At 39.5% G+C, this 27,826-nt stretch overlaps 1 protein-coding gene and 1 long non-coding RNA gene across 4 annotated transcripts in view; one reads left to right on the top strand and one right to left on the bottom strand.

Moving 5' to 3' along the window:
* LOC132391327 (uncharacterized) overlaps positions 1 to 11,188 on the bottom strand; it is a 29,649-nt gene extending 18,461 nt beyond the window's left edge. Inside the window, exons 1-2 of the long non-coding RNA XR_009511174.1 lie at positions 10,929 to 11,188; positions 6,799 to 7,106 (exon numbers count right to left, since the gene is read on the bottom strand). This is a non-coding gene — a long non-coding RNA (uncharacterized LOC132391327). The remainder of the gene's footprint in view (positions 1 to 6,798; positions 7,107 to 10,928) is intronic.
* Positions 1 to 27,826, top strand: part of LOC132391325 (LIM and senescent cell antigen-like-containing domain protein 1) — a 96,872-nt gene that overhangs the window by 46,729 nt on the left and 22,317 nt on the right. For 2 of the 3 annotated variants that reach the window (XM_059964366.1, XM_059964365.1), the window contains exons 2-4: positions 15,550 to 15,709; positions 18,131 to 18,197; positions 22,346 to 22,466. In XM_059964366.1, the coding sequence (XP_059820349.1) occupies positions 15,550 to 15,709; positions 18,131 to 18,197; positions 22,346 to 22,466 (348 nt within the window). Of the gene's footprint in view, positions 1 to 13,059; positions 13,379 to 15,549; positions 15,710 to 18,130; positions 18,198 to 22,345; positions 22,467 to 27,826 lie in introns of those variants that run through there. The other variant, XM_059964364.1, reaches the window with a different exon arrangement.

Here is a 27,826-nt window from a genome sequence, read left to right as displayed (position 1 = left end):
ATACATGGTGTTGGCTGGAATACGACTAAAGATTGTGGCTGGATTGCGAGCTACCAGATGGGCTGGTATCACAGACTCATTAACAGCTCATAAGTGCTAGCCCTCACTAAGATCACGAGATCTAGTATGGTCTGCTATCAAACCTTCTTTTAGTGAAATGGCACCCCCTTCTGCACTCCTCCACCCCCCCCCCCCCCCCGTGATTCCTGTAATGCTTTTGGGAGCCTCTGACTGTAGGGGGGACACTGGCAGGTACCAATATCACAGAGTATTTGGGAGGTGGCACTTGCTATGGCCCTTGCTGAGAGAGGCGGGGGTATGAGTGTTCATTCTCAGATTCTGGTACTGGTTGCTTCTTTTCAACACAGAGTTAGTTGCCTGTATTTTCTGTCTCTCCCTTTTCCTCCAGTACCTTCTGTATACCTTCTTTTCTCTTGTCATATATTTTTAATATCCTTCCCCAATCTAAAGTGAGCCTGCTACTCCTGCCTTCATGTTTCGATGTTTAGATTGACTGCATCTCTTTCAAACTTAATATAATATTGGCATATTTCTCTCCTTGTCCCACCTTCTTTCCTTCTCATTTCCCTCCTTATTCCATCTTCTTCCCCTTTTCCAGACCAGATGAAGGGTCATGGCCTGAAATGATGACTGTTTATTTATTTCCATTGATGCTGCCTAAGCTGCTGAGTTCCTCCAACATCTTGTTTGTGTTGCTCTTGATCTCCAGTATGCGCAGAATTCCTTGTGCTTCTATCATGTTACTTCCACTACCTTGTACCTAAAGATCTGAGGCCATGAATCTTCTATCTTTCAACTAAAGTCATTGGTCCAAGACCTTGTACTGTGCAATTTTGAATTAAAACAAGTTATAGCATGTACATGTGTTTTTTCTCAAATTGTATAAATATCATCTTTACAAAGCAAACTCCTTAGGCTGTAGTTGCTGCTTTAAATATTGCAGTAGACGGGGCTGTAGAATTCCCAGCATGAATTGCTCTCCTTTTCAAAGGTAGTTATTTTGTCGGCAACAGTCTGATTATCACCACAGCTAGGGGAACTTCTCTTAGAACTAAGTTTTAGTTTTTCTCTGTGACAACTAGTTGTCGTGGAATGGAGTTTTTGGGAAAAGTATGCTGGATGTACTCACACATCTTGATCTAGTTTTGGATTCTGTTCTGAAGATGTGGGTTATGCCCACTTCCACTTGAGAGTTCAAAATCTCATTATTAAAATGCAACTCGGGTCGTTTGCCATTGCTGCTTTAGTGTGTCAATAATATTGCTTTCGTTCTGTAAGCAGTCTATGGAGTGGAAGACGCTGATGTCGCCCTAGATCTGAATGTTGGGCAAGAACTGCTATCAGTTATGAATTGGGATAATGATTAACTTCCTCCATTTTAAAAGGCTGATAAATGGCCAGTGGAAAAAGGACCACATTTCTCATGTTTAATGTTCATATGTAACAGGTTTATAACCTAAAATAAAATAAAAACTGAATATGCTGTAAATGCTTGGCAATGGATTCTATTGGAAGTATGTGAGTGGATGAAAAGGAGTTAGTACGTGAAGTAGGTTTTGTAGAGGGCGTATGAGTTGTTCGCTGGAGTGATGCCTGGATTAGAGAGCTTTGAGCGCAAGGAGAGGTTGAATAAACTTGGATTGTTTTCTCTGGAATGACCTGACCAAGAGTGTCATAGATGGAGTACAAGGAGTTTTATTCCTGGGAGGGGCAATGTCAAGTATTGGAGAGAGTAGCTTTAAGGTGAGAGGGGAAAGTTGAAAGGAAATGTATCAAGCAAGTTTTTATGCAGAGTAGTAGGTGTCTGGAATATGCTGCCAGGGAGGAAGTAGAAGCAGATTTAATAGACTTTGTTTTACAGGAATCTAGATAGGTGCATGAACAGAATGGAGGGATAGGGACCATGTGCAGGCAGATATGCAACTTAAATTGGCAATATGATTGTCACAGACATAGTGAGCTCATTCCTGTTGGATGTATCCGATTGAAGCTCCTTTGTCAGAATGACCTAAAACATCAACCATTTTTTTTATAAGAACGTAAGAAATAGGAGCAGGAGTAGGCCATCTGGCCCATCGAGCCTGCCCCACCATTCAATAAGATCATGGCTGATCTGTCAGTAAACTCCGCTCCATTTACCTGCCTTTTCCCCATAATCCTTAATTCCCCTACTATGTAAAAATCTATCTAACTGTATCATAAATATATTTAGTGAAGAAGCCTCAACTGCTTCCCTGGGCAGAGAATTCCACAGATTCACCACTCTCTGGAAAAATAGTTTCTCCTCATCTCTGTCCTAAATCTTCTCCCCTGAATCTTGAGGCAATGTCCCCTAATTCTAGTCTCACCTACCAATGGAAACAACTTTCCTACTTCTATCTTATCTACCCCTTTCAAAATTTTGTGTTTCTATAAGATCCGCTCTCACTCTTCTGAATTCCGGAGAGTATGGTTCCTGGCGACTCAATCTCTCCTCGTAGATTAACCCCTTCATCTCTGGAATCAACCTGGTGAACCTCCTCTGCACTCTCCAAAGTCAGTATCCTTCCTCAAGTATGGAGACCAGAACTGCACACAGTACTCCAGGTGCAGCCTCACCAGTACCCCGTATAGTTGCAGCATAACCTCCCTGCTCTTGAATTCAATCCCTCTAGCAATGAAGGCCAACATTCTGTTTGCCTTCTATTGCACTCCCAAGTCCCTCTGCACAACAGCATGTTGCAATCTTTCACCATTTACATAATTATCAGCTCTTCTATTATTTCTTCCAAAGTGGATGATCTCGCATTTACCAACGTTGTATTCCATCTTCCGGACCTTGGCCCACTCACTTAACCTATCTATATCCCTGTGCAGACTCTCCACATCCTCTGTACAATGTGCTTTTCCACTCAATTTTGTGTCATCAGCAAATTTTCAAATCTTACTCAGTCCCCTCTTCCAAATCATCAATGTAAATGGTAAACAGCTGCAGGCCCAGCACCGACCCCTGTGGCACCCCACTCACCATTGACTGCCAACCGGAGAAACACCCATTTATACCAACTCTCTGCCTTCTATCATTTAATCAATCCACTGTCCATGCCAATACACTTCCTCTGACTCCATGCATCTGTATCTTATTTATGAGTCTCTTGTGTGGCACCTTATCAAACGCCTTCTGGAAATCCAAGTATATGACATCCACCTGTTCCCCTCTATCCACTGCACTCATTATGTCCTCAAAGAACTCCAGAAAGTTTGTCAAACAGGACCTGCCCTTAATGAATCCATGCTGCGTCTGTCTAATGGAACCGCTCCTTTCTAAATGTTTCACTATTTCTTCCTTAATGACGGCTTCAAGCACTTTCCAGACTACAGATGTTAAGCTAACTGGCCTATAGTTGCCCGTCTTTTGCCTACATCATTTTTGAAAAAGTGGCAAATGTCACATTTGCTGTTTTCCAATCCACCTTTCCACAGGTGCTGCCTGACTTGTTGAGCATTTCGGGTATTTTCTGATATTTCTTTTGGATTAGCAGCACCGGCGGTTTTTTTCCTCCCAGTTTTCATTTTGTTGCTATCATTTTCAGCATTTGCAAAAGAAGGTGCTGGCAAGCAGCATGCTTTTGGGGCCATTTTAGATTTTCATAAAGTCTACAGCTTTTTAAAAAAACACAATAGAAAGCTGTTCACTGCATCCACATTTCGTATTTTGTAGTCAGTAATTGTATGTAAACTGTGTTCTTGACTTTTCAAAGTGGTTCTCAGGAATTTAAATTGTACTTCCACACACTTCAGTACCAGCTTCTTGATGTGCATGTGGAGCTTTCTTGTTGAATGTTAAATTTTAGCTGATATACCAGCTGTGTGGCACACTGCCAGGCTTTGTTAAAATTATGTGGCTATGCAAAGAAGTAGTACTGTATGTTCTTAATGTGTGAGGTGCATACTGCAGGTCTTTACAAATTATTTCGTCCCAGGGTGACTTGAAGTTAATACAGTATGAGCATTCAATGGAGAATTCAATTGTTATGTAATGAAATGAGATTCCAAACCTAATGCTTGCAGTTGAATTTCTTGCCCAGTGATTAATCTTGATGACTAAATACAATGCTACCTGGTTTTAAGTTTCTAATGATCCTTTTGTACAATTAGAGTAGAATTGAATCACCCATATAGTCTGACAACACTGACATGCAGGTTGAGAGAGGTGGTAGAGCCTACTGTTATTAATGCACTTATGGAGGCTGATGCGTAGATTCCTTCTGTGAGAAGTAAGGAAAGAAAGAGATCAGGAATGAATTCTCCAGAGATGATGTGGGAATGTGAAGCAAGTTGATTGATATAGATAATTTTACAGTAATTATGCGTACCTGTGTATTGTAAATAACCTGAACAGTTTTCAAATCAGAAATGATGCTGAGAGTCTAGTTCCCTGACAGCAGAAGATGCCTGCAGCCTCACAGCAGCCAACAAATCCATACTAGTGGTCTCCCAAATGCTCATCCTTAAAAGCTGTACATAAGTTGGGAGTTTAAGCTGGGAAGGACTTGAATGTGTTTTGGCTGTAAATGTATATAGTAAAATTATCTCACTAAGTTTGAAAGGAGATGATGACATGTCTTAAGTGGCAGAGGGAGTAAATGCGCCCTACTTGCAGGTTTCAAATCGGCTCATTTGATAAGGGCCAAGGCATGGTTGGAAAGACACAAACATAAAGTTGGAGGAAAGGTATGACTTGGTGAGTAAGAGTAGTAGAATAGATGCAACTCATCTCAGTGATGGAAGTGTCTGTGTTTCTCACACATGTAAGCAAGTTCGACAGGAAGACTCGAAGGTCATATTTGACAATGGAGAAATGGGGCAAAACTGATGTAAAGCACCAAAACAGGAAATGCTAGAAAAGACTCGGCAAGCCGGACAGCATCAGTGGAAAGAGAAACATTTTTAATATTTCAGGTCAAAGATTTAATAGAATGCTAGTGGGCAACTTTAACAAACAGTAATAAGGATATTAATAAGGTTGAAAGAGTGCAGAGAAGGTTTACAAGGATGTTGCTGGGACTTGAGAAACTGAGTTACAGAGAAAGGTTGAATAGGTTAGGACTTTATTACCTGGAGCATAGAAGAATGAGGGGAGATTTGATAGAGGTATATAAAATTATGATGGGTATAGATAGAGTGAATGCAAGCAGGCGTTTTCCACTGAGGTTAGGGGAGAAAAAAACCAGAGGACAAGGGTTAAGGGTGAAAGGGGAAAAGTTTAAAGGGAACATTATGGTCCAGGTGCAGGTCAGTGGGACTAGGCAGAAAAATGGTTCGGCACAGTCAAGAAGGGCCAAAAGGCCTGTTTCTGTGCTGTAATGTTCTATGGTTCTAAAGTCCAGTATTACAAAAATACCCACATTTGGGCAAAGAATTAACTATAATTGGTATTGCATTTGATATTGGGATTACTGCATTTTCCAAAGCCTCGGTTCATAAAAATCCTTGAGTCCTGTTGAAGGGTCTCAGCCCAAAACATCAACTGTACTCTTTTCTATAGATGATGCCTGGCCTGCTCAGTTCCACCAGCATTTTGTGTATGTTGCTTGGATTTCCAGCATCTGCAGATTTTCTTTTGTTTGTGGTTTGTAAAAATTTCCAGATTTCAATGTTGATTCATAAAAACTTGTCTGTGCTGGGAAGAGCAATGAATGAAAAACCAGGAGATGGAAGCAGAGTCATTGAATTATACAGCATGAAAACAGGCCCTGTTGGCACAACCTATCCATGCTGCTCAAGTTGCCTACTTCAGCTAGTTCTATTTCCGTACCCTGCCTAAACTGTTCCTATCCATGTACACATGTGATAGTGTTTTTTTTTAACATAATGGTACCCCAATCTACCATTTCCTCTGGCAGCTCATCTTATATACTCACCACTTTCTGCAAGTGTGTATGTGTGGGGGGGGGGCCTTCCCCTTGGATCTTCATTAAATCTTACCCCCTCACCCTAAATCACTAAACTTTTAGACTGCCATATGTATATTTGGAAAATGATTGTGGCTGTCCACCTTATCTGCACTCCGAGGGAAAGAAGTCCCCAGCCCTTTGTCGTCTCTGCTTATAACTCAAACCCTCTAGTCTGAGTAAATCCTCTAATGACTTTCTTCCTCCAGCTAGTCAACCAGAATTGCAGAATTCCAAATGTGGCCTCACTAACGTCTTGTATAGCTGTAGCATGACATCCCAGCTTTTGTACGAAATGCCCTTGGACTCAAAGGCAAATGTGCCAAGCACTTCCATTACCACCCAGTCTGTCTGTGTTTCTACTTTTAACAAACTATGGATTTGTTCTCTCTGTTATACAGCATTCTCCAGGGCCTTGTTGTTTTCTATGCAAGTCCAGCCTAGGTTCAACTTCAAAGGTACATTTAATATCAGAGAAATGTATACAATATGCATCCTGAAATTATTTTTCTTCACAACCGTCCACAAAAACAGAGGAGTTCCCCAAAGAATGAATAACCATAAAATGTTACAATTCCATACCCCCCCAGCTCCTCCCACCCACACATAAGCAGTAGCAAAGTAATGATCCCCCCTTCCCCCACCAGCAAAAAAAGCATTGGCGCCCCCCACTGCGCACTCAAACGTGTAGCAAAGCATCAGTAAAGACACAAACTTGCAGTACCCCGAAGACTACTCGTTCACCTGGTAATTCAACATACCACAGGCTCTCTCTCTCCCCCAATAAAGGAAAAAGAGGTGTCCCTGTTTCACAGCAAGAGGGAAGACATAACAAACAACTCACTGATTTACGATATTAAAAGTCTGTTGTGTTGATTCTTCCCAGCTCTGTGCCCAAAGAACTCGGGTCTCTGGGCACACAGACAGCTTGCTGCTTTTGACCTCTGTCTTCCTCAACACACCAGTTTCCTGCAGAGGCACCGACCTCGAGTCCGCCAGTCTCCAGAGCCGCGAAATCCCGGAACCCTGAAGGCACACTCATCTTCTAGGCATGTCCTTGGTGTGTCGAATAGCAGCAATCGTGAGCAGGTCCCATTCCTGCAAAGAGCCAAATTCAGTGTGTAACTCCAGGTCAGGGTCTTCAAAAGAACCCTGAAAGGGAAAAATAGAGATAGTAAAGATGGAAATAGAGCTATTTTTGAAGATGCAAGCAAAGGAGTCACCGTTAGGTGCCATCATCCTAAGCTCCGCCCTTTAACTTGCCAGAAATGTAACACTTCACACTGGTCCAGGTGAAATCAACTTGCTGTTTCTTGGCTTGCTTTCCCAATTGATTTAGATCTGTTGTTATCTTAGACAGCCTTTATCACTGCCCACTATACCAGCAATTCTGGTTGCCTCTGTTCCACAAATTCCCCAACGGTGCCAACATTATTCCTGTACAAATCATCCACGTAGATGATGAACAACAAGGAACTCAACATCAATCTCTGAGGCACAGTGAGGCCTCCGATCTGTAGAACAATCCTCTAGTGCCGTGATCTATTATTACCAAGTCAATTTTGTATCGGATTGGCTGGTTCACCCTGGATCTCATATGATCTGACCTTCCAGCCTGCGGGTCTGTCAAAAGTCTTGCTAAAGTCCATGGAGCCAATATCTACTACACTGACCTTCTCAATTCTCGTGGTCACCTCAGTCAGACTTGTGAGACTTGATTTCCCATACACAGAGCCATGTTGAATATTCCTAACCGGTCCTTGCCTTTCCAAGTATTTCAAGAATTTCCTGGAATCGTATCCTGGTTCTTAAGTTTAAACTGCCATTTGTTCACTTAAGGATGCTCTCTAATGGGTGTCTGTGGTAACTTCTACTTTACAAAAAGACCACTCGACAACTTGATAGCCAAAAGAGCATCTTTATCGGGGACGGCAAATGATATTTACATTACAGAGGCTTCCAGGTACCTCGTGCGGGCTGGGTGGGGGAACTATATACAATGCATACTGAGAGTAAAAAGAGCGGAAGTAAAGACCCCGCCATCCCCGGATCCCGCCTCTGGCTACCAACAGCTCCCCGATTAGTGTTAACTTACTTTTAATAATACTCACATTACAACACTTCTCCCCCTTTTAAAATCCAACATTCCCCAAATATAGAACTGGGAAATAAAAACACTGGTATCATTAGCAACAGGTTACCAATACAAAAACACCTAAAAAACATGGCAAATTCAACATTCAATCTAACAACAAAAGAAACTATCCAATCAAAGATTCAGTCTGTCAGGAGGTTTGTGAGGGCGCTGCGATCTACGCACTACCCCCGGTGACCCAGCAGGCACCGCTGGTGAGGATGTTTTGGGTGGATCTAGTGTTGGGGACACGAGAGGGGTCTGTGTGTCCGTGTGAGAATGTCCATCCTCTTCAGGGGACTCTGCCCCCTCTGCCAGTGTGTCTCCCTCCAGCAAAGTCACTGGTGGACATGCTTTCCCAGTAGTCTGTCTCACCATTGGAAACTCCATGGAACTGTCTACCTCTGAGCCGGAATCATGACGCATGGTAAACACGCCCATCAGTCAGCTTAACAACATAGGAGACCTGACCACTCTGCTTAAGAATAACACCAGGTAGCCATTGCTGATTGTTTCTCACATAGACATTGTCATCCGGTTCTAACTGTCTGTCTCACGCATGTTGATCATGTCCCTCCTTCTGCTTTTCCTGCTTTCTCTCCACTTTTGCCTTCATGTCCGAGTGCAGCAGGTCCAATCTTGACTTAGGCCTACGCCCCATCAGCATCTCTGCTGGAGTGCGTACAGTCTGTGGCGTGAGGCAGTATTTAAACAGCAAACGTGAAAGTCTCTTCAGCACCTGTTCTGAGTTAGCCAGATGCTCCCCCTCCATGGCTCCCGTGGTCAAAGTATCTTCAAGATACACTGCTACGTGTGGAATCCCCTGCAGCAAAGAGTCCATTGTCCTTTGGAAAATGGCAGAGCTAGATGCCACTCCAAACACCAGGCGATTGTATTTGAATAATCCCTTGTGTGTATTGATTGTGACGTACTCCTTTGAATCCTCATCGAGCAGCAGCTGTTGGTAGGCGTGGCTCACGTCCAGCTTTGTGAACAGTTTACCCCCTGACAGGGTCGCAAACAGGTCATCCACCCGTGGCAGTGGGTACTCCTCCAGCTCAGAGACCTGATTCACCGTAAACTTGTAGTCCCCACATATCTTCACCATTTTATCTGCCTTCAAAACTGGAACAATGGGAGCCGCCCACCTTGAAAACTGGACAGACTCAATGATGCCCAGCCCCTGTAAACGTACCAGCTCCTCCTCGACTTTGCCTTTCATGGCAAAGGGCACTGACCTGGGCTTAAAAAAACGTGGTGTGGCCTCAGGGTCGACATGGAGTTTCAATGCCACACCCTTCAGTGTGCCCAGCTCGTCCCTGAAAACGTCACTATACTGCTGCAGAATGTCCTCCATCGTGTGTGCATACTTAATTTCATGCCAGTTGAGACGGATTTTGCGAAGCCATTGCGGCCCAGAAGACTGGGCCCACTGCCCTTAGCTATCAACAGCCTGGCTTCATATAACACCCCTAAATGAGGTATGGGCTGCCCCGTATAGGTCCTGAGTTGGAGCTTAGATGGTCTGATGGGAGGCAGGTTGGATCCCCATGTCCTCCTGTAGGTCTCTTCACTAACGACCGATGCAGTAGTCCCTGAATCAATCTCGAACTTAATGTCCTTTCCCTTGACAGTGACTGTGGCATAATATGGTTCAGGTGGTTCCTCATCCATTTCCACCCCAAACATGTTGTAGACACACACTGCCTCTCCGTCTGCTTCTCCTAGGTGGTGTGTGGCTGCCTGAGCCTGTTGAGCTTTCCCCTGCCCAGGCTTAACCTTACCCTTTAAGCTCCTGCACCTTTTAGCTAAATGTCCCTTCTTGCTACAAGCATGGCAGACAGTATCTTTGAATTTATAAACATTTGCATAGTGCGTTCCTCCACACCGAAAACATTCCACCCACTGTCCCTGTCTACCAGCCTCCCTCCTGACTTGGAGCATTGCCACCGACTGCAACCCCCCATATCCTTTCTGTATACCCCTGGCATTATCAGCAGCCAACTCCACGCCTTGAGCAATCTCTAGGGCTGTCTTGAAAGTCAATGGTGGGGTTTCCCCCAACAAGTGGCGTTGTATGGCAGCATTATTAATGCCGCATACTAATCTGTCACAGAGCATGGCATCCAACACGGCTCCGAAATCACAATGCTCCGACAGCTGCCGAAGCTCAGCCACAAAATCACCCACAAACTGACCTGGCTTCCGGACAGGGCTGTGAAACTTGAACCGTTGGACTATCACCGAAGGCTTCGGATTGTGGTGGTTCCCCACGAGCTTGACCAGTTCGTCGGGTGGAATTTCTCTCGGTTTCCGCGGCGTAGCTAAGTTCCGTATCAGCTTGTATGTCCTTGCCCCACACACGCTCAGGAGAATAGAGCACTTCTTAGCCTCCTCAGTAATTCCATTAGCACAGAAAAAGTGCCCAACCTTTCTTCATACTCCGGCCACTCCTTGTCTTGTTCGTCAAACACACCAACTGTTCCAAACGCAGTCATCTGAACACGAGGCTCCTCACCCGCTCGCAGCTCCTGATCGAAAATGGGGCCGACCCGTCCACAAAACCAGTTTGCCTTGTCGCCAAAAATATGTGGTAACTCCTATTTTACAAAAAGACCACTCGACAACTTGATGGCCAAAAGAGCATCTTTATCTGGGACGGCAAATGATATTTACAATACCCGGGCTTCCAGTACCTCGTGCGGCCTGGGTGGAGGAACTATATACAATGCATACGGGGAGTAAAAAGAGCGGAAGTAAAGTCCCCGCCAACCCCGGATCCCGCCTCTGGCTACCAGCAGCTTCCTGACTAGTATTAACTTACTTTTAATAATACTCACATTACAACAGTGTCCATTTTCCATTTCTATAACCTAAATCTGGACTATTGATGGATGATTTCCCTGTCAGGTTACTCTTGCCTCTGCTGCAGCTTCATACCAGAGAGAATTGTTGAGCTTTGCAGGAGAGAAGCAGTGGTTGGGAAGAAGTAGTTTTTAATGAGTTTTTGGATGAGAAAGGATATGAGATAATTTTCCCCCCATGAGTAATGCAACACCAGAATATAGATCTGATGTTGTAATGCAGACGTGGTATTAAACAAAAATAGTTGCAAACTTTATATGCTGTGAGGACCGGTTGATAAAAATGTCCATTTAGTATGCTGAAATCATTTAGTATCAACTATAGACAAGGTGACTTCTTACCAACAATTCCTTTCTTATTCTCTCTCTAAGCTAGCAAAATGTCCTATTGCACACTAGGAGAGTTATCAATCTCAATTTGATTGTGTGCCTTGTGACTGGCATATAATGTTACCATGATAATAAAATTACTTAAACATGGAGTTGTTTGGTTCTTCCTGGTGAAGAGTCATTATTTGTAATTTCTGATTATCAAGATCAATTTGCATTCTGTTCATGTTATTTCTTGAATACAAGTAGCCAGACATTGTTGCTGCCATTCCTGTGTCAACTAATTTGCTGCTTTGCTGTATAGTCATCGACAGTTGCTTATTTCATAATTCCTACATGAGTCACTAACTGGTCACACAGTTACGTATGACTGAATGTGGGGATGGGCTTTGTTTAATGGAAAATAGAGCTTTTCACTCCATAGGTTATACAGTTCTTCATAACCACAGGCTGCCTCAAACCCCCTTTCAGTCCGTAAAGTTTAGTTACTCCCCTAATGCAGAAAAAGGTAGCAACAGAATTTCACGTGGCAAGGTTTTGCAGATGAATGCAACAAATGAGCTGTTAGTGAAGGGTTAAAAACACTTCATTTTCAACATACCATAAATCCCTTGATAGGCTTTTGAGGTCTCATTTTGTTTGTTACCTGGGTTTGCATTAAAAGTAAAAGTTGTTTGGCTGTTGTGTAATGAATCTAATAATGCTGTAATTCTACCTATAATTCTTTGGTGGTTGCCTATTAAATTTCTGTGTCTATTGTAAGGAATAACTTCGATTTGAATACTCATTCGCAGGAGCAAATCTTTGGATTAGTATTGCATGGTAATTTGATTCTGGTTGATGCGATTATGATGCCTCATCTGTAAATATCCTCTTTTTAAAATGGGCCAATAAGCTGAGTTATTTCAAATTAAACCATTTTAAGCAGCTGTTGTTGCTGAGCTCCTAGTTTGGAAATGTGACTGCCCTGCATGCCTATTTGTGGAAGAAGAAAAGGAAATATTCAAAAGCACTGCAACTAATCTGGTTTACTGTTTACGTTTTCCCAGTCAAACTTGTAAATCCATGAAAAGACAATTTGGAAGCCAAATATTCTTAGTTTTAACTGATGAGCATTACAGTTGATTTGAAAGGAGCTTTATTAGTGTGAAGTTTTTTTTTGTTTGGAAATGTACATGAGTGAAAATGTTTATTATTCCAAATGAATTTTAATATTGTCTGTTAATACTATTCATAAAGTTGCATATAGTAGCTAAGTTACTATTTTCCATACAAAAATAATACCTGTAACTTATTAGAAAAGATTTAATTGTGTTCTGAATTCTGTCGACCCCAAATTAACATTAAAATGTTAAATAATTCAAAAATGATGTAAACGATTTCAGATTTGAACCATTATGATTATAAACATGTAATAGAATTTGTTTTCAGAAGAAATGTTATCTGGAAAGGTGGAGTTATGGGCTGCATTTAATTTACTGCACTTTTAGTGCAATTCAAGATTATATTCATGTCCAGAAATGTTTTAAGTCCAAGAGAATCTAAAAATCTTTTTTCCCCTCTACTTTTTTTTGACATTTGTATGATCTAATGAAGATGCAAAATGAATTTAACAATCAATTCTCAGATGTTGAAACAGTATTCCCAAACCTAGCAATGCTACCTCATGTCATTGCTATGCAATCCCATGCATCACATCATTCTGACCTTTCTCTTGGCTGAACTCTTAATTTGAAGCTGCAACATACCCACAGAAGGTTATGCTGGCTTCTCTCTTAAGGGTTGGAAGAAATTTACAGTCTTCGAAGAGCATGTTACAATAACTACCAGAGAACTCTGTGACTCGTGCAGCCTCTGCTCAGATTGTCTTTAACTTCATAGGGGATATTAATCTTTGAATCTTTTTAACAATATACGATGAATTTCCGAGAAAATACAATGGCCTTTACAATTCCACAAGAACTCCTTCAGACAGCTATCAATGGTGGCTCAGAAAGTGTTGAAAGCAACGAAAGTGAGAAAGCTGTGTCCAAGTCACAGAGAAGACGCAGTGATACAAATATATATAAGGAATTCTGTGATTTTTATGCTAAATTGTAAGTTGTTTTTCCTTGTACTCTGATTTGAGTTTACTTTTGGCAGTACTAAAATGTTATTAACATCTTACAACTGTGATATTTAATTCTCGCAGAACATTATATTGTTATTTTAACAGTGAAGAACTTAATACTTTAGTGCAGTAACAAACTGGAACATGCTATCAATTGTTCTGTGTGACCTGTTAAATTTGCTATAAATAAGTCTGATATAGTTGTTCAGCTTGTCTTGAAATGAACACCCTAACTAATATATTACTTTCCAAGAGTGTACCCAAACACATTTCAAGTCCTAATTCGTGGCCTGGAAGATAATGTGTTTGGTGCTGTATTTAGAAGGTTTTTGAATTTGCATGTAAATGAGGAAATGCAGTTTGTTGAAAGATTGGAATTTTGAATCTTTTCCAAGTATCCCATTTACTCTTGTTGTTGAGATGGTGATAACGATCCTGAAATTAAAGCCATTGCCAATGTAATTTCTGAGTTTCCAAATACTTTAAGCTTCTATCAAAAAGATCTAGGGCCTTTTTGTATTAAGAGTAAGAACAGTTTGTGCAGCACTTTCAAGGAAGGGTCTGAAAATGGGAGTTGAATTTGGGAATTCATCACTAACTGGAGGCTGTAATACTGTTGCCATACTTTGGTCAGTAATTAAACCATTAACACATTACTGGAACTCCACAATTTTGAACAAGTAATTACTAATTTAATAGCTTTGTAGCCAATATTAACTGAATTATAACAGTGATAAAAGCAGATCTAATAAAAGATCATTCAACTAACACATTGATTCTTTCTCGTCACAGCATTTTTCTATTTTTATTTTAGATTCCTGTCATCTGCAGTAGTTTCTTTTTGCACTACAATAAATACTGAATTATATAATATTGATTTGTCTTTTCTGTAAGATTGGATTTATTCTTTATTATGTGATATTTCATTTTTAAATAACATGGATTGAATGGACATGCTTAATGCTAGATGTCTAAAAATGGTGTACTTCATTATGTCTCTTTTATCAGCATGGTTAGGATTTCATCAACCTTTTCCACCATGGAAGAAGGATGATAGAATTTTATTCTTTTTTTTTAAACCATCTTCAAGTGTTGGGCACTTCTGATGCCTACTGTAGAATGGAAAATATGGCATAGAACTCCTGAAATGGAACCCATCTGAATTTCATTAAATGAACATTACAAAAACAATTTGGCATCTCCTGTGTGTTATGTGTAATTGTTCTTAATAAATCTGTGGTTCTCTGCAAGTATTTAATGACTAGATGGTTAATAATCAAAATTTACCTGGTCTGTCTTTGCTAGTGTTTCTGTGACAGATTTGGTAAGAATGCATGAAGCCACCCACATTGTTAGTTACTCTCCCATTAAATTGCCATTTCTCTATATCACATGGCTTTATTTCAGAAGTATGGGATGTTTAACATAGTTGGATGATTTATGTTAAGAACTGCTCTAATTGTTGATGAAAGTAGTATTGTACCATATAGAGAGAGTGAGCAGCTTCAAGTTCCTGGGTGTCAAGATCTCTGAAGATCTAACCTGGTCCCAGCATATTGATGTAGTGATAAAGAAGCCAAGACAGCGGCTTTACTTTATCAGGAGTTTGAAGCGATTTAGCATGTCAGCAAATACGCTCAAAAACTTCTATAGTTGTACTGTGAAGAGCATTCTGACAGACTGCTTCACTGTCTGGTATGGAGGGGCTACTGCACAGGACCAAAAGAAGCTGCAGAAGGTTGGAAATCTAGTCAGCTCCATCTTGGGTACTAGCCTACAAAGTACCCAGAACATCTTCAGGGAGCGGGGCCTCAGAAGGTCAATGTCCATTATTAAAGACCTTCAGCACCCAGGGCATGCCATTTTCTCACTGTTACCATCAGGTAGGAGGTACATAAGCCTGAAGGTGCACACTCAGCGATTCAGGAACAGCTTCTTCCCTTCTGCCGTCCGATTCCTAAATGGACTTTGAAGCTTTGGACACTACAGTACCTCACTTTTTTAATATACAGTATTTTATTTATTTTTTCTCCGCTAGATTATGTATGGCATTGAACTGCTGCTGCTAAGTTAACAAATTTCACTTCACATGCTGGTGATAATAAAACTGATTCTCATACTGAAGTCTAAATCTAACTTGTCGCTTTTTTTTTACAGCAACATGGCAAATGCTCTGGCTAATGCCATGTGTGAGCGATGCAAAAGTGGCTTTGCACCAGCAGAAAGAATTGTGAACAGCAATGGAGAATTGTACCATGAACAGTGTTTTGTATGTGCTCAGTGCTTCCAACAGTTCCCAGAAGGGCTGTTCTATGAGGTAAATAGAAATGTGGGACAGCTGTGCAGTCCATTAAGTCTTTAAACAAATGAAGTTTTAGAATACCTCTGGCCCCTGGTTACCTATTTGTTTTTGATTGTTCTACTCTATGTATTTGTTCCCACTTTTTTAATGCAACAAACAATCTGCTGGAGGAACTCGGTGTGTTAAGTAGCAACTATGGGAGGAAGGAAGTTGTCAATGAATCGGGTTGAAACCCTGCACCAGTCCTGTTGCAGGATTTTAATCTAAAGCAACAACAGCTAATTCCTTCCATAGATGCTGCCATACCACTGAGTTCCTCCAGCAGCTTCGTCTGTTATTCCATAATCCAGCTTCTGCAGTCTCTTGTGTCTTTTCTCTTCTAATGTTTCATCCTTGTGCTCACGATATCTTCTTAAATTGGATAAACACACCCCTACAGCATTATTAACTTCACTTAACAAGCCGCAATAAAAACAATGCCATTGGAAACTGGGGGAAAACAAACCACTTTGTGAAAAGGAAATTGGGCTGTTGACAGAGCTGAAAATGGCGATGGGAAGAATCACCCTGCAGGTAGTTGTAGCCATCAGGCAGGGCAAGGCTGCTCCAGTATTACCAAAACCCAGCAATGCAGTAGGAACTGGTCAAGCAAGACCAAGGTTTATTTTATAATTTCAGAAGTTTTTAATTATAGCAGATATTTCAATTTATTAAGCATATTCAAAAGAAACTGATCACATCGAACAATTAAATAATTTTTAAAAAGAAAATCTCTAAACTGGGAAGGGCAGTGTTGCAATGGTGTTAACTGACTGTGACACATCCTGCTTATGAATCTGTGACTAGCACACGCCTGTTGCTTTTTACATCAACATGTTGTCAAGGCACCAGCAACTTTGTGTATCAAAAAAAACTATCGTAAATTTGTCAAAATCATTACTCTATTTAAAAAAAAGAGTATAAAATTCAGTAGATATTGTGCTGTTGCACAAGTAAATATTGAAATGTATAAAATCAAGTTCTTGATGTAAACAAAAGGAGAAAATTAATTTGTTTTAATTTACAAATTTTGAATAGCCTTTGGCATCTCCAACACAGCCAATTCCTTTCAGTCAGTTATTTCAATTAAACTGTCTCCCTTTTTGCTCTCATTGCCTTCCTATATGTTTAGACATTTTCTACTCATTCTCTTCTCTTATAATACTTCCCAGGTTTCAGGTATCACTGTTAAATATGCCTCTAAGGCTGGTATATTCCGTGCTTGTTTCAGAGGCATTGCTGCAATCTTTGTGTGTGTTGATTTCCAGAAAGTTTCCAACTTTCTCATGTTTATTACTTATTATTTTGCTTTTATACTGCACACATGGTGTTGGACTCCTTTTGAAATCAAAACTAGCATACTATTTGAAGCATAAAACATACTTCTGGAAGTACAACGAGTCAAACATTTTTGGAGGCGGAGAGATTATTGATGTTTTGGTTAGAATCCTCCATGTGTCCTTCCTCAGTTCTTGTTTTCACTGCCATCTTGTACCGTGAGGCTTCCATCTCAGGTTCGCAGTTTGGTCCCAACTGGATATCCTAATGTATTTTACAGTGGAATAACTAATGGTCACCAACTCGTGGGGAAATTATGACAGGTTAACAGTATCCTGGTCAAACGGGGAAATTTTAGCAACATTTGCTGACCTAAATGGAACAGGTGCTAACATAACAAAACATCCCAAAGAATATTGGCCGCAGAGGGTTTGGTTCTTGAGAATTCCTTCTCAATCTCTCCACGGTTGTATGTTTCTCTTTATGTTACCTATCAAAATCACGCATTTTGCCACTTTTTTAAATACCTTTTATGTGGCTTGATGTTAGGTTTGTATGATAATAATCTGTTAAATGTCTTTAAATTTCTCTGTGCACAAGTTAGAAAATCCAACACATCTGGCTGTACACTTATTACACCTCACCTATTTCACCATTAACGTTATCTTAGTGCTGATGTAGAAAGAAGCCCCATTCCTATTGCTAGTAAAAAAAATTGCAAAATAAAATCCTGCAAGTTGAATTGGCAAAAATGGCAAGCCCTACTGAAACTGATGTGTATGGCCACAAAACTCTAAAATCACAATTTCAGTATGGAATCTTTGCATTCATAACTTATTAATTTGTCCTTTCCACAGCCTTAAATAAATCTTCCATGCACATTAGCATTTACTGTCATTAGGTTAAAATCCTTTGAGTTTATTTTAGCACCAGCTAGCAGACATACCAAGTACATAAGCATTAGTGATTAGAATCTAGCTTACTATATAAACTTTTTCTTATATATACTTTCCATCTTTTACACTAGTATGAAGAATTGAATATTTTAATTACAAAGGTGTATTTTTTAAAAAGGCATAATATAGAAATAGTTAAATCATGACATTTCATCTGTTACAGTTTGAAGGACGCAAATACTGTGAACATGATTTTCAGATGCTTTTTGCACCCTGTTGTCATCAGTGTGGTAAGTGGTAAACGTTAATTAACAAATTTGACTTTTTTTTAACCATAGTTTGAACTCTGGCTGTTAACACGTTTTCTGGCATTAATTTTATTCAAGGTACATACTTGCAATCCTTTCAATATTTGATTTGCAAGCAAGTTTGAGTTGATTTGCAAGCAAGAGTTGTTTAGTCTGTTATACTGATCTGCACTATCACACCACTTCACATTTGTTGGGAATATTTGTTATGACTCCCTTCACAGTCTGTTAAACCAAAATTGATAATGTGCTTTGGTAGAAACGTTAGAGTGAGGGATATTCCAAGCTAAGGTTTATAAATTGCAGGAGTTACTATACTGCAACTGAAAGCACGTACCATCTCATGAATAGCTAGTTTTCTACTGCCTGTTCTGAGTCCACTCCATTGAACATTGTAGTAGTACTAGACACCCTTATGTACCTCAGTGCTACCCCTTTCTTCTGAGTTGATGGATATTTGAGGGTTAGGATTAGGTTTAGGTTAGAGTGTAATTATGTGGGCAGTGAGAATATTATCCCTCTTGTTTCCTGATCTTGTTTCAAAAAATTCAATGCCACTTAACCCTGGCTTTTTAATCTGGTCCAAGCCTTTGATTAACTTGGTCCAACACTACTTGGCTTTAACCTAGTGTGCTCTAGGACATATAATCAGTAATGTAATCTGGGCCTTTGGGTGGTTCAGGTCATTGAATACACACCCTCGTCTGGGCAACCCAGCCAGGGCTGATCGGGCTCTGGCTTGTGTTTTTCCCATGGGCCAAGATAATGGAAGGTATGTCACTTCTAGGGTTAGGACATTTTAGACCTCGTTATTAGGTTTTGTTTTGACTATTTGGGGAGTCGGTTGTTTTGAGGCTTGGATATTGGGCTTCATCTCAAAGTAAGATGTAACTACACCATGATGTACTTCAGTGTTTCCTTTTTCTTCTGAGTCTCTCAGAGTGGAGGGTGACTTACCTCCATTCCTGTCCCTTGGATTTTAAGGTAGTTGATGAGATGCTCTGACTATCATAGGAAATGCTTGAACTGATAGGTGGGTTTCGTTTGAACACCTTCAGGATGAAAAGTCCTGGATACCTCTTCTTTATTTTGAATGATTACCAGCCAAAGATTCCCTTTTTATTAATGAGGATTTATTTTCCCTTGAAGGATTTTGTTTCTGTTGTGCTGGAAATCTCTTTTTATGGCAGATCTCTGAGGAATGCTTGTTTAAAAAAAAGATTGCATATCAGGTACGCAGATAATGTAGCCTAGCTGAGTGTAGTTAGGGTTTCAGTGCTGCAAGAGGAAATAGGCATTGCTCAGCTTGACTTGCCAACTATTTGAAAGATTTTGCTTTTGAGATGGTCTTTTTCTCTGACATGAGAGGGCAGGAGGCACCGCAGTCTGTTAACCATGATTAAACTAAATTCTAAGTTTGATATCTTAACTTTGCGTGGTTAGGACTTCTGTTGATGTAGTGTAGTTTGTGATGAATTCAGTAATTAACTTTTGCCTTCACTGACAGTCAACTTCTGATATTTGGTTAATGCTCCACGTTTCTCGTGCATTTCTTGTGGATCTTTATTGTAAGGGGAAGTGGTGTGTTGTAGAATAGAGCAGTTTATGAGAGATCTTTTGAATATTTAATGTAAGGCCAATTCTCTTGTTCATTCCTGCACTGAATTGTACATTAGCTTGCAGCAGAGCATCTGGTTTGTGCACACAGACACACATTACAGCTCAGTGGATGAGGATGGCCAAACTTTGATTTTGTATTGATGCCACCAGTACCAGTAATTCAAACACTGTTCTACTGTTTCAATGTTCCTCAACTAAAAGATATGTTGAAGCTTGTTCTTTAATTGTTGTTTACACTGAATTGGCAGACAAGTTGACATTAATAATAGTTCACTGGAAAGCTCTTTTGCTGACATTCAAAAGATTTAAAAACCTGTCATTGAAATCAGCTCACACCTTATTATGTGTCTATTTTCAATGAATGGTTTGTGCAAGAATCAATTAGTTATACAGAATGGTTACATTTATAATTATAAATTGTACCATGTTTGGTGAATAGCTCCGCTGGTATCACATCACCCATTTTAATGTGTATACTCCTACAGTACGTAACAGCCTTGGCTGTATCCTTGAATAAATCATAAGAAATATACTTTTTGCAACTATAATTGTTCTTTGTCTGCATACCATGATTGGAGAAAGGAATCAAAACATCTGTAGTTTACTAAGGGTGATTCACACTGAGTTGAGAGGAAAATTTAAAGCTTGAGATTAGTGAAGGTCATGGAGGAATTTGAAAACGGATAAGAAGTTAAGATTAGAATAAATGTAAGAATCTTTTGGAGGTTTAGAACTTCCTAGGCTATGATGGCAGTTACAATCTTGGTTGATATTCAAAATAAGCATCAACTCAATCCCCTACCCAACAGCTAAGCATGAAATTATTCCCTACAGTATTGCTACCACCAACTCGCATACACAAAGCACCCATATCCCCTACCTCTCTGAATATTAAGCAATCAAACGTTTCTTCTTCCTGCCCGCATTGGTTGCCCTCTCTTAGTGTGAGCACTTACCTCTTCACACCTTTAAGTAATTGACTTAATTTTGTCACTTTCTCTGTCATTTCTTTTCTCAACTCTCATTCTGCCTTCTTAGTCTTCTCCCCCTTTTCCTCAATTGTTACCCATACTCCCTTTCTTCCAACCGGACCAGAAATCTGCATTTACTAGGCTTTAAAACTTGGAAGCACCCAAGCTAATCAACTGTTTGCTATAGCAACACACTCAAAATGCTGGAGAAACTCAGCAGGTCAGGCAGCATCTACGGAAATGAAGAAGGGTCTCAGTCTGAAATATCTACTGTTTATTCATTTCCATAGATGCTGCCTGACCTGCTGAGTACCTCAGCATTTTGTCTGTGTTGCTGTGGACTTCTGGCATCTGCAGCCTTTCTATGAAGTCTCTGTTAATTAATAAAAGAGATCACCTCTTTCATTCCATCTCCACCTCACCTGTCCTGTTATCCTGCTTCTGCCCCCACTCCCTTAACCCTTCTATTACATGTTTTTTGTTTTATTTATCCATCGTGGGCACACAAAAGTAACAGGATTTCTGAATGCCGAAGTGATCTCAGTTTGCCCCCAGATTCAAACCCTCCCAGCTGCCAGTTTCTTGCTTTGCACTCTCTCTCCATCTTGGAAATGTTGATTCAATCATAACCTTGAGCACATAGAGTACAAGTTTCTCAGTTACTTTACGATTTTTTGAAAAAATATCTTTCAAAATTTCTCATTGATTTGAATTGTGGTATGATTACACATTGTTTAGGATGCTGGACTTAGTAGTCTATAAATCTGAAATGATAATATGCAGATATGGGTTCAAATCCAACAAAGAAACTGGGAATTAAACCAGCTAATAAAATATTCTGAAACAATTTGCTAGTAGGTTCACATTGAAAATAAGTCTAGTTCACAATTGTCCTTGAGAGGAGGAAAAAGTTAGCAACAGCTTAAGTAAACTTTCAACAACTCATTGCACAAACTCTCTCAAAGAATGGTACTTAAGTGGAGGGCCAGGGATTTCCTAATCTGAAAAGGAGAAATCTAATTTGACTAATTACTATGCAGCAAAGTAATTGTCCATCTCCACTAACCTCTCTCTCAGCACTTATCCTTGCAAGCAGAAGTGCTACACCTGCCCATTCACCTCCTCCCACTCAGAGCCCCAAACAGTCCTTCACAGTGAGGCAAAACTTCTCAAAGTTTTAATCTATAATCTATAATTTATAATCTATAATCTATATAGATTATATCTATAATCTATCATCTTCTTGCCCTTTGAAACAATTCAGTGATTGTAATAAAGTTTAATCTGTACATTTATAATTGCTGATTTTAAAAGAATTTACATTTTAAAATTGACCATGCAGAAAATGATATAAATTTCAAAAGCCTCAATTTCTAAAAATAATTATGTTGAATTTTTCTGTCCATCAAAGTTCATTCATCAATAACAAAGTTTATAGATGAACCCCATTTCAAACTAGCAGGGGAGAAGGGTGGTAAGAAAATATTGTCTGATTACTTTTTTGAGAAATATCTATATTGGTGCTGTCTTTTGTTCCAGGTGAGTTCATCATTGGCCGAGTGATTAAAGCCATGAACAATAGTTGGCATCCGGAATGTTTTCGCTGTGACCTCTGCCAACAAATTCTTGCAGATATTGGATTTGTAAAGAATGCAGGCAGGTTGGTATGCTTGATTACCCTTCTTTTATTATTAATACAGAAACAATACTCTGTGCTCAAAAGTGTATGCTTACAGAAGGTTTCATTATGTTCCCTCGCACCTGTTTGTAAAAGGCCCATAGAAATTTGCAATAAAGAGCAAAGCCAGTTGAATCCCTCAACTTTACCTGCCTTCTCTGCAAATGACCCAAGACATCGTCATTTTCAAAGGAGATGCACATTGAATTTAATGTTGTGTTTACAAATATCACTACTCTGAGATTAAGGAAAATGAAGAAGCACCTTAAAATGGTCCTAGCGCAGTATCCTGAGGAAATTTGTAGCATTGTTCTGGGACGAGGTTGATTGCTTTCTCACAGTCTTACCCATGTTTCTTTGCACCATGTACTGATGCAAAGAAAGTTGAACTGATGCCCATTAACTATTACCAGTTCCCCTTGATGCCTCACTCAGGGCACTCATTCTCACATCATGGAATTTAGTTGCAAGGAGGTAATAAGATCTGGAGCGTGGAGGCTCTGGTACAACTTCCAAAGGGAATTGGTGAGCAAGCTATTGGAGAATAGCTGCCACTTGGTAGCACTGTCAATACCATTTTCTATTACTTTGCTGCATAGTAATTAGTCAAATTAGATTTCTCCTTTTCAGATTAGGAAATCCCTGGCCCTCCACTTAAGTACCATTCTTTGAGAGAGTTTGTGCAATGAGTTGTTGAAAGTTTACTTAAGCTGTTGCTAACTTTTGCTGAAAGTAGTCACCAAGCTGTCTGGCGTATTGAAAAGGAGCTATTGGATAGTGATCAGGAACTGTGTATCTGCTGCTGTACTTGGTGGTTGTCCATCGTATCTGACAATGATAGGAAACCTATGCAGCAGAGTTTTTAAAATGGAAAAGTTATTCCATTGGGGCAGTTCCACACTCTCCGCCTCAGAAATCCAGGTCCAGTGGTACAAGCAAACTTCACAAACCAGGATCTTCCTTGGTTGTAGCAGATTACCATGATGTCTTTCGCCTCTTGTCTTACCCTTCACTCTTCATGGGGATTGCAGAACTGCCTTCCTGGCCATTGGATCTCACTGCTGGAACTGACTTCACATGCTAGGACAGGCATGTCCCTGTCTCACTGGGGTATGAGGCCACCAGCTACCCTCACCTGGTTTAGCCTACCTTTCGAAGCAGTATACAGGGGTGTGGCTGCTGTCGCACGCAAACAGCTGTTTGGAGCCACAGGTGAGAGCTGAGTGCCTGGTAGGAAACAAAGGTGAGTGAGCTTCCTGGAATGGACACAATAAGCCCCTTCACCAGAGGTGCTACTCTCTCTCGATACCCCATAGCCCCCACTTAACCTAATTACGGTATTGCAATTTAAATGCATAACACAGTATTAAATATATTCTCCAGAATTTTGTGACTCCAATATCAATTGTACTAAATTTTCAGTATTTTAGTTTAAAATTGTTTTGTGTAAAGCTAAATCCACTAGCATTTTGTACATGTTGCTTGTCAATGTTAATCTGTTTTTTCTATAGTTTATATTTCTGCTTCAATGAAATGAGTTTCTTTTCCAGTTTTTAAAGTACACTCTTTTTCTCTTCGAACATTTATAGCTTTGTTATCCAACTTCCTCAGCTTAAATCTAATTTCAAGGCAACTAGAACTTTATAGAATTAATTTAAAATGCATTTTGAAATGTGCTACCAAATTATTATTGAATTGTAATTAAATATTTGATGAAACAAAGTGAATCTGAAAGCCAGGCATTTTAAGCATTCTCCATATTTTGTAAAAATATATTCAGCCAATGTTGTTTCTGATTATTATCATCAGTAGGATTGCAACTTATGTTAGAAATTATCCTGCATATTACTAAATATAGGACACAAGATGAAAATACTTGTATTGATGACACTTTCGATGAAATACACAAAAATATTAGAGGCTGTTTCTTCACCAAAGAAGGAAAGTTGAAGAATGTGTTCATTTGTCTGGCTATTTGGTGCTAAGGTCAAAAAGTAATTTGAGATATGCAAATATTTACTGATGACATACAGTAATTTTGTACTTCCAAAGATGCATTATTCAGCTGTTTTATTTTTGATGGGATGTGATAGTACAGATCAACACTTGAAGTCCCAAACAATGAATACTTAAATCTGTCCTTATTCACCATATTTTTAAAAAAAAAACAAAAAAAACTACTACTTATAGTCCCTCTGCAAAGGGACTGTTTAAAATTATCTCCAAATAAAAGTAAACCAGTTGATGCTCGTCAGACAGAAGAAAGCACGGTTGATAATGGTAAGATTCTGAACTGGGTGTAGACTGAAAATGCTGATTTGCCATAGTGATCTACAGTGAAACACTACATGATAAGGTAAGTGGCAATGCAAAACAAAGCAATAAAGATCATGAAACTCATCCTGGAAGCTTTGCGCTTGTATTTAAGTCACCTGTATGACTGGAGGTGTCTGTTTAAGCATCAGTGGCAACAGGTAGTGACTAAAGATGCAAAAGAAAATTCAACAACTATAACACCAGAAGCATCTCATGTTGGATTTTCCTTGTACTATTGTAAGCACACAGTTGTGTTCTCTTGTGCCTCAACAGTCTGAATGGTCACAGCAAGCTGAATAGTTCCTAGAATAGCAGTTACCCATTCATTTGCACTGATTATTTTTGTATAGCATGTTTTTCGAAAACTAGTAGAATTAACGGGGTGTACTATTGCCAGGTAACAATCAATAATGATGCAGGTAAGAAAGTAGACACTGCTGTACAAGTCAAGACAGAACAGCAGACTAGTAATTCGGCAGGCAGTCTGCCCGAATGGCCAGTGGCTTTGAAGCATGTGATAGCAAATATGCAATGGCAGTGTCAAAATATGAGGCAGAGATGAGCTACAGCAAGATTTTTAGCAAATAGATGTTTTTGGTCATGGTTTTCATGTGATGGCAGAAGACTCTCACTGAGATACTATTCTGAAATAGCCCAGCTGTAAACACAGTGCTGTAGATAGCAATGTAATTCAGCTTTCCAAGGATGTTGTGGCCAAGTTAAAACTGGGATCCATGTCCAAATCTGCTGTTTTTGTAGCTGTATACTTCAAGTTTGGAGAATCACAAACAATGTTTCTCATGCTCGGTAGACCAAAGAAAATATAACAAGGTCCAAATCTGCTGTTTTTGTAGCTGTATTCTTCAATTTTGGAGAATCACAAACAATAATTGTTTCCCATGCTTGTAGACCAAAAAAAAACAAGGTCATATTTAGACCAGCAAATTCATAAATATTTTCATGTTTAAAGCAGTTTTCTATAATGTCCTGCATCTATTATCTAATGTTGCAAGAAGCAAGTAAAGTTAAAAAAGGACCAAATTTCAACTGTAGACTAATCAATCCATTTTCTTATGAAGAGCTGTTGAAAATCTATAATTTCATGTTAAACAAATTGATGACCATTAGGGGAGAGAAATTGGTTATTGCAACATGATCAGTCTAAAGCAAACTTCAACCTAGTCAATGTTCCCAGCTATGGAATGTAAGAACTTACAATGAACTGAGGTGTGGGCTGCCGCTGTCTGAAAAACAACTATTTCAGTAGCGTATAATTCCTGTTCTGTAGTGAAAATGGCTTGTCCTTTAGTGCAGTGTTGCCAGGGTGTATATCAGCTCTGATCTGTTGCGCAAATGTATTCTGGCTATGCTAATGAAGGAGAAGTCTCATTCCACTTTTTAAAAGCTGCTTTATAACAGAGTTTGTTTGCAGGAAATGCTTCCTCTGGAAACAGCATTCCATGAAGTGCATTATGTTTTCCTCTACAGAAATAGTTGCTTCCTTTTCCCAGCTATGGACTACATCCTCTAGAGCACTTAGCAGTTTGAGAGCTTTGTACTTTATAACCCTTCTTCCCAAGCTACCAAACAAAAATTGGGGAAATAATAGGCAAAGCTTCTGTTGATGAAAATACACTATTACCTATTTCAATAAAGATAAATGTTTGGGAGGGGAACAAAGCATGGAGAATACAACTAAAACAAACATTCAGTTACCCGACGCACCAGGTGGTTGCACCCCAGTGTTTCATCTGAATTTGTGAATTGTGGGAAGTGAAGTGGGTCCTAAAATTATTACCAGTGAGATAAATCATTCAAATTCTAAACTTTAATTGAAATGCTTCCTATTGGCTAGGTTATAATAATTTCTAAAAACAAGAAATGGTTGTGTGTAAGATAGCTGTGAATAAGTAAACTCTATTAACAAATTTGTACCTGATTATTTTGTGGTTATAAACATGATTGAAATTTGTAAATTCTGAGCCTGCCATGTGAGAATTTGCTTCAGTCACGAGGTCGTTTCAAATGGGTGCATGGATCAACATCTTAGGCCTGAACCTGGTGTACCTGATTTCCATCTTATTAACATGGAGTATCAGAATTTACTTCCCTTAACCTCTTGCACAGGAGTGATAAGCAGGTTTTGGGGATTTGGATCAAAAAGGGAAAAGGAACACTCCAAATTTGCTGCGGAGTATTTATTAGAGTATAATAAGCACCAGGAAAAGAAATGTAAAGAGTAATAAAACACAGTCTAAAACAATGTGGAAAATAATTGATAAAAGAACAAGACCCACACCCTTTTAAATGATGCAAATGATTAACAAGACAACAAACCTAAAACAGAGCACAGAACAATTAGTACAAGAGCAAATCTCATGCCCTTCTGCTCATTGAGGACTCTGATTTACGACGACTGGCCTGGAGTCTCTTGGATATCTTTGGCACTGATCGTGATTCCAGTCCAAGGATAGAGGTCTGATGAGCTTGCTCACTGTTTGCACTTAAATAATTAAAAATGCTCACACTTCTTTCCTAATCTATGCATATCAGTCAGCTACATTTCTAAAATTAATTAATTCTTAATGATAGACGTATAGGGAGGATTATACATTCCCACTGATCTACTCTCACTTGTTTTCAAAAAATTTTTCAGTCAGCAAAATGCTGACTGAAATGTTCATCCTTGAAAAAGAAACCAAGTTATCACATTCCCTTAATAGGTCACATATATATACTTCAAGGCCTCTTGGATGAAACCAGGCCTTATGTTTTATTTATCTTTCTAACTAACAGGCTTGTTTATTATGAGTAGTGTGAACAGACAACCAAGTCCTTTCTGAGTGAGGAGGTCTGTTTTTAACCCTCTCATTACACCTCTATATGTGATTCTTTTAGTTAAATGATTTTTCAATAATGAAAATCAGGAAATGACAAAACTTGCATTTAAATCTTTGAACCTGCAAGTATGTTTTTTTGGCTTTGAAATTTTTCTACAGCATTTCTGGTAGGTACTAAAACAACAT

Source organism: Hypanus sabinus, chromosome 3 (assembly GCF_030144855.1).
Source record: "Hypanus sabinus isolate sHypSab1 chromosome 3, sHypSab1.hap1, whole genome shotgun sequence".
Classification (NCBI taxonomy): domain Eukaryota; kingdom Metazoa; phylum Chordata; class Chondrichthyes; order Myliobatiformes; family Dasyatidae; genus Hypanus; species Hypanus sabinus.
This window is presented reverse-complemented; position numbering and strand designations above follow the sequence as displayed.